The 13,497-nt window shown below is 44.6% G+C and overlaps 1 protein-coding gene across 1 annotated transcript in view; it reads left to right on the top strand.

Moving 5' to 3' along the window:
• Nucleotides 1–239: 239 nt before the first annotated feature.
• Nucleotides 240–13,497, top strand: part of LOC144596370 (collagen alpha-3(VI) chain-like) — a 112,111-nt gene continuing 98,853 nt past the window's right edge. The window contains exons 1-3 of the mRNA XM_078404626.1: nt 240–795; nt 8,742–9,341; nt 12,517–13,125. Of these exons, the coding sequence (XP_078260752.1) occupies nt 240–795; nt 8,742–9,341; nt 12,517–13,125 (1,765 nt within the window). The remainder of the gene's footprint in view (nt 796–8,741; nt 9,342–12,516; nt 13,126–13,497) is intronic.

The following is a 13,497-nucleotide window of genomic DNA, read 5'->3' as shown; positions in this document are numbered from 1 at the left end:
TCAAGGGCCTAAGAACTAGAAGAAAGTGAAACGAGCACAAAAAGAAAAAGAGGTCACAAAAGAAAACACCAAACGTATAAATAGTAATATCATTCTGTAAGAGTGCAGAAAATAATTTTCAGTGTTTTAAAAAAGAAAATGGCAAAAACGTTTAAGATAGTGCTAAACAGCTTTTCTTTCTTAAAGATGACAGAACAATTGCTGCTGACATAGTCTTTCTAGTGGATGCCTCTTGGAGCATGGGCCAGGACAATTTCCAATATGTACGGGAGTTTCTGTTCAGGGTTATAAAGGCTTTTGCTATTGGAGAGAACAGATTTCGTTTTGGCCTGGTGCAGTACACGGAAAAGACCCGAGCCGAGTTCCATTTAAACACTTATTTTGCGAAGCAGGACATCCTATTCCACATATGGAACATGTCTTATCAGGGGGGTGGCACCAAAACCGGACTAGCTCTAGAGTATCTAATCAAGGAACAGCTCACTAAAGCCAACGGGAGTAGAGCCGAACAAGGAGTGCCGCAGATTGTAATAGTGCTGACAGACGGCCGCTCTCAGGATGACGTGGTCCCTGCGTCTGCCTCCCTTAAGTCAGCCAATGTCATAATGTTTGCCATTGGAGTCCAGCGGGCAGTTGAATGGGAGCTAAAGGAGATTGCGAGTGCACCTTATGAGAGGTTTGTTTACCGCCTCGATGACTTTGCTGCCCTCGAGGGCATTGTAAACGACCTAGTGGCGGGTGTGCACATGGCGGCAGCACAACTATTATCCGATGGGATAATAAAAGATACCTCAGGTAAAGAGCCAGCTGGAAACACTGCTCCTTTGCTTACTCTGCTCAAGCTAATCTGTTTTAAAACGGCGAGGCGGGGGGAAAGCACATGCCAACGCTCCCTGATGGCTCAGTTGTCGAGGGCACGTTTCGCCGACAGGCTGAGCCATGCAGACCAGAGTGGTCCCAGATTCGACCCGCTGGTCTGTGCTGAGTTTGCTGATCTCGACCAGGGAGGCAGAAAGGGGTGCAGCAAATTGGCCTCAGCACCCTGGGCAAGGGAGGGGTTGGAAAAATCAGCGAGGGATCCCGCTCCTGATTGCTAACTCCTGACTCCTGGTGAAAAATGCCCAAGGGCGCGTGGATGGCAAGTCCTTACGTGGATCAGTGGCCTGCCAACATCTGAGGACTGGACCTGTGGACGAAGGTAGCTACCTGGGCATGGCACTGGAGAATTGCCATCAATCTCAGAGGAGTCAACGCCTTCAGGAAGGGATGGGAGAGTGATTGGAGGGGAAAACAATATTGGGATTTCGATCGTCAGGTGAATTTGGCTCTTAAATTACTGAGCAAAGAGCAGACGTACTCTAGAATTAATGTTCTACTAACAATCACTGCCCCTCGTCACTGTATGTGGTTTTAATTAAACACCCATTTATGCATTTTTACCAGAGGCATGCTACAAATTAATAACCTATCACGACTAAAATTCACTGCCAATGTCAGAAATATATGTTTGAGAAATATATCTGCATTCTCAACTAGAGTCTTAGTGAAGGTTTCTGGCAGAAGAATATACAATGGATGAGTAGAGTTTTGGCTGAGTGAGTTTTGTGACAAATGTGTACTTAAAATTAAGCTGATGCAGTGGCTTCAGATCACTTAATCTCAGCTAGCGATTTCAACATTTATATTGGAAAGGGTTTGAGAGGCACAAATGTTTGAAATAATCTCCCAGCTAGGATTAGAAAGATTTGTTTTTTTGAAAATAGCATTACTTTAAATAAAGACAGACACAAAAGACTGGAGTAAGTTCGTAAGTGATAGGAGCAGAATTAGGCCATTCGGCCCATCAAGTCGACTCTGCCATTCAATCATGGCTGATCTATCTCTCCCTTTCAACCACATTCTCCTGCCTTCTCCACATAACCCCTGACACCCGTACTAATCAAGAATCTATCTATCTCTGCCTTAAAAATAGCACCAGATATTTTGACTTGGCCTCCACAGCCCTCCGTGGCAACGAATTCCACAGATTCACCACCCTCTGACTAAAGAAATTCCTCCGCTTCTCTTTCCTTAAGGAACGTACTTTAATGCTGAGGCTATGACCTCTGGTCCTAGACTCTCCCACTGGTGGAAACATCCTCTCCACATCCACTCTATCCAGGCCTTTCACTAATCGCTAAGTTTCAATGAGGTCCCCCCTCATCCTTCTAAACTCCAGCGAGTACAGGCCCAGTGCCGACAAACGCTCATCAAATGTTAGTTATCCCACTCATTCCTGATATCATTCTCATAACTCAGTGGGTCAGGCAGCATCTCTGGAGAAAAAGAATAGGTGACGTTTCAGGTCGAGACCCTTCTTCAGACCTGAAACATCATGTATTCCTTTTCTCCAGAGATGCTGCCTGACACGCTGAGTTACTCCAGCCTTTAGTGTCTGTCTTCGGTTTAAACCTGCATCTGTAGTTTCCCCGTACACATTAATTTAAGTAAAATTGGATTGCATAAAGGTAAATTTGAGGAACAAGAGCCTCAATGAAGTTCAATGAATTGAGTTCTAAATTCCTACGTTTTTGTTTATTTGTTATATTGTGCTTTAATTTGCCAATCCTGGAGAGCTTTTATCTTTAGATATCAACTCAAGTTAGTGGGAAACCTGAATGGAGATCAGTTGCTATCAGAGAGGGATAGGGACGTTTGTACAGCAGATATTTCCCTCGCCTCACTGCGTCATCCCTGACCTTGGAGGTTGTCTGTGTGGAGTTTGCATGTTCTCCACGTGACCGCGTGGGTTTTCTTCGGGCGTTCCAGCTTCCTCCCACATCCCAAAGATGTGTGGAACTGTAGGTTAATTGACCCTCTGTAAATTGCCCCCCAGTGTGCAGGGAGTGGATGCAAAAGTGCGATAACATCAAACAAGTGTGAACGGGTGATCGATGGTGAGCATGGACTTGGTGGGCTGAAGGGCCTGTTTCCCTGCTGCATCTCTAAATTAAACTAAATTTAAAAAGGGACTTAGGAAAATTGACACCTGGGCTTCCTTCCATTTTTTGGTCCTGCCTTAAATATATTCATGCTTATTTTAACCAAAGAAAATAGGTTTTATTTCAGGCAGGCCATAGACAGTTGCCAGAGACATCAATATTTCTAACTGCAACAGAAGTGCATATGTTTATTCTTATGTGTGTGCTCATGCTTATACACTGGATGCACCCAAGTCTTAAGGTGTTAGAATAAATCTATTGGCCAAGTTGGTGATGCTCTGATTTGGGGATGCACATTTAAGGTTGCATTTGAAATGGCTTCAGGTACCTCGATCCTGCTGACACGTAGACAGTCCCAATTGCTTCCTTCATTCTCTGACAAATGAAGGAAGCAATAACAAGGCACTCTTCCAGTCTCATTGGTGAAAGGTTGATTGAACGTTATCTCCCGGGACATGGTGAGAAGCCGGGGTTGAGAATATGCAGGGAACGTGCTGAGGGAAACCTAAATGATCACAATTAAATGAACACGGAATTTTTTGAAAACATACGACAAAGGGCGAAGAATGAAATTTAGTCCTCAAATAATAATATAATTTCAGAAACCTTGTTGTGAAAAAAAAATGGGTGAAACATAAAGAAGTTTGGAGCCAGTTGGAGCCAGTCAGAAAATCCGTTTGTCTTCTCAGTGCTTGACTATCTGTTCATTTGTGTTGCTATTAACATCCAAGAGCTTTGCTTCCACCACCATTAAGCTGTGTGCACACGATGTACTTTTACACAACTGCTTGTATGGTAAGAAAGGCTGTGTCACCATGCACAATGTAATCACAAATAAATGGTTTTAGCTTATTCTGCATTCTTTGATTTAAAAACAAAATTGAATATCTGGCGATGTGAAATAGTCCAGAGTGTTGTTATGCTTGCATTCAGTGAAAGAAGATGGGTGTTGGACCAAGACCTGGGTTCGGTTTTATTGTGTTTTGGATCACAGCCCTGTGGTGTCATGCCACTTCTCAGTGGAGTAGAGAGGGAACACGGAGGGGAAAGATCAACCTTCAGTCAACCGTGGCAGCATAGAGTCACAGAGTGATACAGCCTGGAAACAGGCCCTTCGGCCCAACTTGCACACACCGGCCAACATGACCCCCCCGCACTAGTCCCATCTGCCCGCTTTTGGTTCATATCCCCCCCAACCTGTCCTATTCGTGTAGCTGTCTAGCTGTTTCTTAAATGTTGGGATAGTCGATAGCAATTCAATCCAGCTGTAATTCAAATCTTCTAAAAATGAAGTAGGTTAAATGTGTGTTGTAAGAGCCATCACTTTGAATTTGCAAAGTCAGAGACTAGATTCCCAATGAAGGGCGATGTTTTGCTATTGTGCGTTCCTTCCATGTGAAATTCCTATTGCTGACAGACCATTCAGTTCATTGGATGGTTTTCACTGATGTTCTGTAATAAACAGACATGAATTGCTCATTGATATATCAGTTCAACCCCTGACGAGTTATAAACATTTGTACCCTGTTGCCACAGTCACTGGATGGCAGAGTAGGTTATCCTTGTATCTTTCAGCTTGCAATCTGGTTTTAGCCCAGGGGTTTATGGTGAAGTGAATGCTGATTGCTGCATTCTGATGACGAGTCTTTGAGCTGAAACATTCATTGTTTCTCTCGCCACAGATATTGCCTGACCTGAGTTTTTCCAGCATTTTCAGTTTCCAGGCCAATTTCTGCAGCTGGTGGTGGACCAAAATCTGCAGTGCCACCACGACTTTTAAAATTCACACTGCCTTACTAAAGGCTGCCCAAATGAGATCATTATTCAACATGAACAATGGATAGTGTTAGTGTGTACACAGCACGGTGGTGCAGCGGTAGAGTTGCTGCCTTACAGTGCATTCAGCGCCAGAGACCCGGGTTCGATCCCGACTACGGGTGCTGTCTGTGCGGAGTTTGTACGTTCTCCCCGTGACCTGCATGGGTTTTCTCCGAGAGCTGTGGTTTCCTCCCACACTCCAAAGACGTACAGGTTTGTAGGTTAATTGGCTTGGTATAAATGTAAAAATTGTCCCTAGTGTGTGTAGGATAGTGTTAATGTGCGGGGATCACTGGTCGGTGCGGACTTGGTGGGCCGAAGGGCCTGTTTGCGCACTATATCTCTAAACTAAATTGCCCGAGATCTGTTCTATCCTGTCACTGAACTAAGACAAGGAGAGAGACAACTGCTAGCAGAGGAAAAACCATCCCCCTACAAATATTATACTTCAAATAAACAAGTGAGAACAAATTTAGTATTAACATCTTTCATCCAATTAATTGGACAAAAGATTTTGGCGGACTTGTGAAGAGGATAGTTATTATAAATATGGCACATTCAATTGTGTTTACAGAAGAGGTTTTCACATTTCATGTTTCAAGTAGTGCATAAATACTAGATAGAGCTCTTAAGGATAGCGGAGTCAGGGGAATGGGGAGAAGGCAGGAACGGGGTACTGATTGAGATTGATCAGCCATGATCACAATGAATGGCGGTGCTGGCTCGAAGGGCCGAATGGCCTACTCCTGCACCTATTGTCTATAAACCTGTTGTTACCCGTAATTAAGATACTCCAGGCAAATTTTTGATACCCTTAAAATTTATTGGTGCCCTCTGTTTTGCTACTAATTGTCTGGATTGGAAGCAGAGCTGGTGCCTTACAATGCTGGAGACCACAATTTACTCGTTCCCCTCCCAGCCAGCAGTCCATTGTTGGTGGTTCACAACAAGTGTTCGCAGCAAGTTCAGCCCAAACCCAGTGTGGCATTTGGTCATAGAACTGTCTGGGCCACAAAGCTTCCTTTTGTGGAGGTGGTTGAGTTGCTTTTCCGTAAAGTAAAGGGAAATGCAGAGTGAACATAGTAATCTTTGGCTTTTGGTCTCACAAAACCTAAGAGTCCACAAACTAGAGTTCACCACCACCCATCAAAATGGCAGGGTCAAGTACAGGTTTAAACAAGTTGTCTGATCTGAGTGCTGGACTTTGATTCCAATTATTCCAAGGTGCCAACTTGCCAACATGACAACAGCACTTCATTCAGAGAAGCAAGAGGCTTAATACATCTGAGATATTTATTCACAAAAATGCTGGAGTAACTCAGCAGGTCAGGCAGCATCTCAGGAGAGAAGGTATGGGTGACGTTTCGGGTCGAGACCCTTCTTCAGACTCCTTATAATACATCTGAGATATACTTCCATGTTTCTTAAACATTGCGATAGTACATTCAGCACCAGAGACTCAGGTTCGATCCTGACTACGGGTGCCGTCTGTACGGAGTTTGTACGTTCTCCCCGTGACCTGCGTGGGTTTTCTCCGAGATCTTCGGTTTCCTCCCACACTCCAAAGACGTACAGGTATGTAGGTTAATTGGCTGGGTAAATGTAAAAATTGTCCCTAGTGGGTGTAGGATAGTGTTAATGTACGGGGATCACTGGGCGGCACGGACTTGGAGGGCCGAAAAGGCCTGTTTCCGGCTCTATATATATGATATGATATGATAAGAGACATTTCAAGAACATAATCACTGCACATTCCCTTCACAGTTGTGACTCGCTGATCTTTACCGCGTCCTGTCCATAATCCTTCTCCATCTGCCCTCGTACGCAATGCCTTATCTTGTTCAGTTAATAATAATTAACTTCACTGGAGCAATAATGTCAGTTCCTTTTAGACGTCCGTTCAACAATGTCATCAGTTGAAACACAGAAACATACAAACATAGAAAAATAGGTGCAGGAGTAGGCCATTCGGCTCTTTGAGCCAGCACCGCCATTCAATATGATCATGGCTGATCTTCTATAATTAGTACCTCATTCCTGCTTTTTCCCCATATCCCTTGATTCCTTTAAGCCAAAGAGCTAAATCTAACTTGCTCTTGAAACCATCCAGTGAATTGGCCTCCACTGCCTTCTGTGGCAGAGAATTCCACAGATTCCCAACTCTCTAGGTAGGACTAATGGCCTACCCCTTATTCTTAAACTGTGACCACTGGTTCTGGAATCCTCCAACATTGGGAAAAAATTTCCTGCATCTAGCCTGTCCAATCCTTTAAACATTTTATATGTTTCTATAAGATCCCCTCTCGCCCCTCTAAATTCCAGTGAATAATTGAAAGGATAATAAAGCTTCCTGAAGATAAATATATATTTATACTGCGGCACGGTAGCGCAGCGGTAGAGTTGCTGCTTTACAGCGAATGCAGCGCCGGAGACTCAGGTTCGATCCTGACTACGGGTGCTGCACTGCAAGGAGTTTGTACGTTCTCCCCGTGACCTGCGTGGGTTTTCTCCGAGATCTTCGGTTTCCTCCCACACTCCAAAGACGTACAGGTTTGTAGGTTAATTGGCTGGGTAAATGTAAAAATTGTCCCTAGTGGGTGTAGGATAGTGTTAATGTACGGGGATCGCTGGGCGGCATGGACTTGGAGGGCCGAAAAGGCCTGTTTCCGGCTGTATATATATGATATGATAAGATATGTAAAATATATGAGAAAATAAAATGAAAATTATCCTGTTACCTGTTTAGAAAAGCCACCAACAGGGTGCTTTTAATTCCCATTAGAACAGGTTACATTTTCAACCAGCCCTGCCTTGAAATTGGACTTCCTCTCTCAATCCCGTTTTTCTTTTCTTTTGTGATTTAATCTATTCCCCAGATCTGAAAGAACATATTAGTCAATTCTGAGATAGACACAAAGTGCTAGAGTATATATACTCAGCGGGACAGGCAGCATCTCTTGAGGGAAGGAATAGGTGACGCTTCGAGTCGATACCGTTCTTCAGACTGAGAGGGAAACGAGAGATACAGACGGTGATGTGGAGAGATATAGAACAAATGAATGAAAGTTACTTCTGAACTGAATGACATTTTGGGCCCCATATCTGAGGAAGGATGTGCCGGCCCTGGAGAGGGTCCAGAGGAGGTTTACAAGAATGATCCCAGGAATGAGTGGGATCATTCTCATGATGAACATTTAATGGCACTGGGCCTGCACTCACTGGAGTTTAGAAGAATGAGGGGGGACCTCATTGAAACCTACCGAATAGTGAAAGGCTTGGATAGGGTGGATGTGGAGAGGATGTTTCCACTAGTGGGAAGAGTCTAGGACTAGAGGTCATAGCCTCAGAATTAAAGGACGTTCCTTTAGGAAGGAGTTGAGAAGGAATTTCTTTAGTCAGAGGGTGGTGAATCTGTGGAATTCTTTGCCTGTGGAGGCCAAGTCGATGGATGTTTTTTAAGCAGAGGTAGATAGATTCTTGATTAGTGCGGGTGTCAGGGGTTGTGGGGAAAAGGCAGGAGAATGGGGTTAGGAGGGAGAGATAGATCAGCCATGATTGAGTGGCAGAGCAAACGTTGATAGACCAAATGACCTAATTCTGCTCCTATCATTTACGGCCTTTTGACCTTTAAAAAACCAAATAACCGTCATTACCTTCAATCAGAATATGGTTTAAAAAAAACCTGAAGCGAATGGCGATAATGCACAAATGAAGAGAGGTCTGGTCCAAGACTTGTGTTGCAAGTATTTAAAATGGTCAAAAAATGCAGAATGAAACGTAAGCCTTGCCGACTGACCATCACGCCGCTTTATTTGAATGTTCTGTTCACTGAAATGAGTTGTGACGCTGAGTTTCGCACAGTGCGCTCAGCTGTTAATCCCTTGCATGGAGGTCACCTGTTTTTAACATGTTCACCTTTTGCATTTGTCTTTCTCTTTAAAGCACAAGAATCGGCTGACCTAATTTTCTTAATTGACGGATCTGCCAGCGTTGGAAGTGTCAATTTCCAATATATTCGCGATTTTATCGTAAATTTCATCGACAGTCTCGAGATCGGCCCTGACAGAATCCAAATCGGTGTGGTACAGTACAGCGATGAGCCCAACACCGAGTTCTATTTAAACACGTACTCCACGAAAATAGAGGTTCTGGATGCGGTGAAACGACTTCAACCAAAAGGCGGAGATGACATTAATACTGGCGAGGCCGTACAATTTTTAGTCGACAATCACTTAATTGAGTCAGCCGGAAGCAGGGCCACAGCAGGGGTTCCACAGGCAGTAGTCATTATCACTTCTAGCGAGTCCAGTGATGACATAAATCAGGCAGAACTATTACTAAAGCAAGGTAGTATATACACATTTTCTATTGGCGGTAAAGATGCCGACCATAATGAACTTGCACAGCTCTCAACCGATGCATCCTTTACTGCCTCCATCTCCGAATTCCGTGATATCGGTCAGTTGCAACAGCAATTTTTACCATTGATCTCGGCAATGGCCCGAAGGGAAATAATTCTTGAGCCTCTGGTCTTGTCTGAAGGTACGTACGATCCAAATTTAGTCCCCACTCTTTGCATCCTAACAGGCATGCAGGAGCCTTGTGGTCAACTTGGAAAATTGTTGATGATGATTAACACAAATGACCAAACAAAATTGTTACCAGCTTGGAACAGCAGATTTAATGGATGGTCACCTGGTTAAAAAAAAATATATAAGTCTTTGTTTAAACGCTACAGGAGTTTCAACAGGTGGGTAAAATGATGAGAGGGGCGGAGGTAGGTAAAGAAATATTTATTTTCACAGTTAATCTGTCGCAGTAGAATGTCTAAATCAGGCTAGACCAAAGATCTGGTCATGGAGTAAGATGGTAGTTGGGACTGGAGGGGCTCCTGTGCATCAGAAATACTGGCATAAACCCGTTGGGCTGAATGGTCTTCACCCCCCCACCTTATGCAATGCAATTGTGGAATATTAGAATCCTTGACTAAGGTAAAATATGAGATGAGAAAAGTGTACTTTGCCACCCAATTGTTTCAAATTCATTTATCAAACATTTTTCAAAATGGTTGCTGCACTGAATATTACATGTTAGACAATAGGTGCAGGAGGAGGCCATTCGGCCCCTCGAGCCAGCACCACCATTCACCTTGATCATGGCTGATCATTCTCAATCAGTACCTCGTTCCTGCCTTCTCCCCACACCCCCTGACTCCACTACCCTTAAGAGCTCTATCTAACTCTCTTGAAAGCATCCAGAGAATTGGCCTCCACTGCCTTCTGAGGCAGAGCATTCCAGTTCATTTACACATTCTCTTAAAATCAAAACGATCAGTGGCATGGTGATTTTATTAATTGTTATAAATCTCCAGCGCTCAATGCCTGGGTATCCCGAGAGAGAGAGAGAGAGAGAGAGAGAGAGAGAGAGAGAGAGAGAGAGAGAGAGGGGGGAGGGGGAGAGAGAGGGAGAGAGGGAGAGAGGGATATAGAGAGAGAGAGATATAGAGAGAGAGATATATGAAGGTACCTTGTTTCACTGACCCCCACTTTATGGTTCCACTATTTTAAAAGGCTAGGTTTAGCCTCTTTGGCTATCCCCATATAAAGTGATTTAGGATAACGGTGAGGGAAACACTATCCTTCAAGTCCCCCTCCCTAGTTGGTGGATGAGGAACGTATTCGGTCATACCAGGTAAATGTGGTCCAAGCTTTAAGGTGGCGCAGCAGTAGAGTGGCTGTTCACAGCGTCGGAGACCCGGGTTCGATCCCGACCACGGGTGCTGTCTGTACAGAGCTTGTATGTTCTCCCAGTGATAGCGTGGGTTTTCTCCGAGATCTTCGGTAATAGCGGGGATCGCTGGTCGTGCGGACACGGTGGGCCGAAGGGCCTGTTTCCGCGCTGTATCTCTAAAGTTAAAACATTTCCAATCGGGCATCATGCAATGCTAATCTAGACCTTTATATCCCCTGGTAGCTTTCTCATAAAGCATTGCATACAGCTGCTACATGAATTATTTCTTGCTACTCATTGTAGCACAGAAATCGAGCTCGGGACTGTTGAACAGAATCATCTTACCAGTGGGTCTCAAAATCCAGCATGAAACTATACAACATATAGGTCCCGATTTAAAATCAAAAACATTTGGGATGTTCCTCATAATGGTTGTGAAGATCCTGAAGAAAGCTTGAGGGAGAAGAGTAAAGCTTAGATAATGGATACTTGTCTCCACCTTTGTAGCTAGACTTGCAACAGAAAATCAGTTGAATCCAACATGATGTTGGAGCATTTCTTCCCATTCTGCACGGGGTCATTGAGGATCATTGTCATTAATGTCAACTCCTCCCATGCCTTCATCCGACCATTGCCATGTACAGTGGGCCAAAACAGAGTTGGATTATGCCAGGAATCTGTTTGCATCTGGACAGGTTTTGATCTGTGTGTGGACCATGCCTAGTTGCTCCTCATGTAATCAGGGCGTAGCTAGTTTATTGAAGTCGCCTGTCCTCCACAAGGGACATAAGAGATGCAGGTCTTCAAGTAGGGATAATGCCACGAGACCACTTGTGGGCTGATGGGCTGGGAGAACCCGATGAATGGGATAACATCAGGCAGCTACTCACAGTTGAATGTGGAACTAGAAGGAGTATTGCACTCACTGTGGTGCAATGGTAGAGTTGATGCCTTGCAGCGCCAGAGACCCAGGTTCGATCCTGACTCCGGGCGCTGTCTGTACGGAGTTTGTACGTACTCCCAGAGACCGCGTGGGTTTTCTCCCAGCTGCTCCGGTTTTCTCCCACATTCCAAAGCCGTGCAGGTTTGTAGGTTAATTGGCTTCTGTAAATTTTTCCGGGTGCGTGTATGATGGAACTAGTGTACGGGTGATCGCTGGTCGATGCTGACTCGGTGGGACGAAGGTCCTGTTTCCGCACTGTCTCTCTAAACTAAACTAAACTAAACACAACAGGCTCTTATTACTAGATAGACACAGAATGCTGGAGTAACTCAGTGGGTCAGGCAGCATCTCTGGAGTAGGTGATTTTTCAGGCCTGAGAGTCAGGGGTGAGGGAAACTAGAGGTATGAACAGGTACAGAAAGCTCTTCTTACTGATCGATTCAGGTTTGCTCAAAGGACAATTAAGGTTTTTGAAAGAATGGCTCAAAGTTGGGGTGAACTGATGATGCATGTTTAACAACCTTTCAGTTCTTGGTTTTTCTTGTTAATGCCCGCCATTTGTTAAGTGGTCGCAGTGGAGCTGGTCTATGAAGATATTGTGAGCGTGTTAAGAGTCTTTTGCCCCGACAATCTGGGACAAGGCCCAAGGCTGCAAGGACTCTGTGTGACAGCGATTAATATCCAAGGAAGTCCTCGTGGGGATTGCAAAAGTTACACCGATGCACTAAGAAGAATTTCAGAACATTATTTGAAGCTAAATTTGGAATGTGATTCATTGCTGTCCCGACTTTCTGTCACGATGAACTCAATCTGGGCATCAATATGTTGATTCAAAATTGATCTGTTTACAATGTAATTTGGCCTAATGAAGTTGTTCAAGGGAAAATAATATATATTTTTGTATGTTATAGTTAAATGTTCAGGGAAATCTCAAAGCCGTATATTCCGGGCCAACATAAAGTCAAAGTTTAAATGCTTATTCTTGCCTATTTGTAAAATTGGGAATGCTGTTATTAATGGGACTATTTTCAACCTGTTTTACAGTTCCAGATCGGAGGCGGGACATTGTATTCCTGTTGGATGGCAGTCGTGGAGTGAGACCTGCAAACTTTTTGAAAATGCGTGAATTTATCTTAAAAGTGATTAACAAATTTACAATTGGGCCCAATGCTGTGCAAGTTGCTGTCGTGCAGTATAGCGACACTCAAACCACTGAGATTTTCTTGAACACTCACGCGGCCAAAGGCAAACTCAACCCCGCTGTGAAGGCGCTGCGTTTGCGGGCTGGAAACGCACGAAACACTGGGGCCGCACTGGAGTACGTCCTCAGGGAGCACTTCACCGCGTCCAGGGGCAGCCGAAAGGCGCAGAACGTCCCCCAGTTTCTGGTGCTCATCACCAGCGGAGGGTCGGCCGATCCCCTGCATGTCCCGGCATTGGAATTGAAGATGGCTGGCATCATGGCATTCTCCGTTGGAGTGGGGCACCCGGATCAGGCGGAGCTGCGGGAGGTTGCCTTTGCTCCCTACTTGGTCTTTCAGGCAACGACTTTTCCGAATCTGGTCCAGCTACCCAAAGAAGTCATCAAAAGGTTGAGCATGTTGGGTGCTCCCATTGTGATCACAGAAACGCCCACTGTCACCATCACGGAAGGTAGCTCAATTCCCAGCGCTTCGTTAATGTTCCACTCCCACTGCCTTTAAAGTTCTGTCGAAGTTGACGTGAGATACTTCAACTCGTCTGTCCATTGGTGAAACCAAACTGGAATTTAGAAGGATGAGAGGAGATCTTATCAAAACGTATAAGATTATTAAAGGGTTGGACACGTTAAAGGCAGGAAACATGTTCCCAATAGTATAAGAAAATAACTGCAGATGCTGGTACAAATCGATTTATTCACAAAATGCTGGAGTAACTCAGCAGGTCAGGCAGCATCTCGGGAGAGAAGGAATGGGTGACGTTTCGGGTCGAGACCGAAGAAGGGTCTCGACCCGAAACGTCACCCATTCCTTCTCTCCCGAGATG

This window comes from Rhinoraja longicauda, chromosome 8, assembly GCF_053455715.1.
Source record: "Rhinoraja longicauda isolate Sanriku21f chromosome 8, sRhiLon1.1, whole genome shotgun sequence".
In the NCBI taxonomy this organism is placed as follows: domain Eukaryota; kingdom Metazoa; phylum Chordata; class Chondrichthyes; order Rajiformes; family Arhynchobatidae; genus Rhinoraja; species Rhinoraja longicauda.
This window is presented reverse-complemented; position numbering and strand designations above follow the sequence as displayed.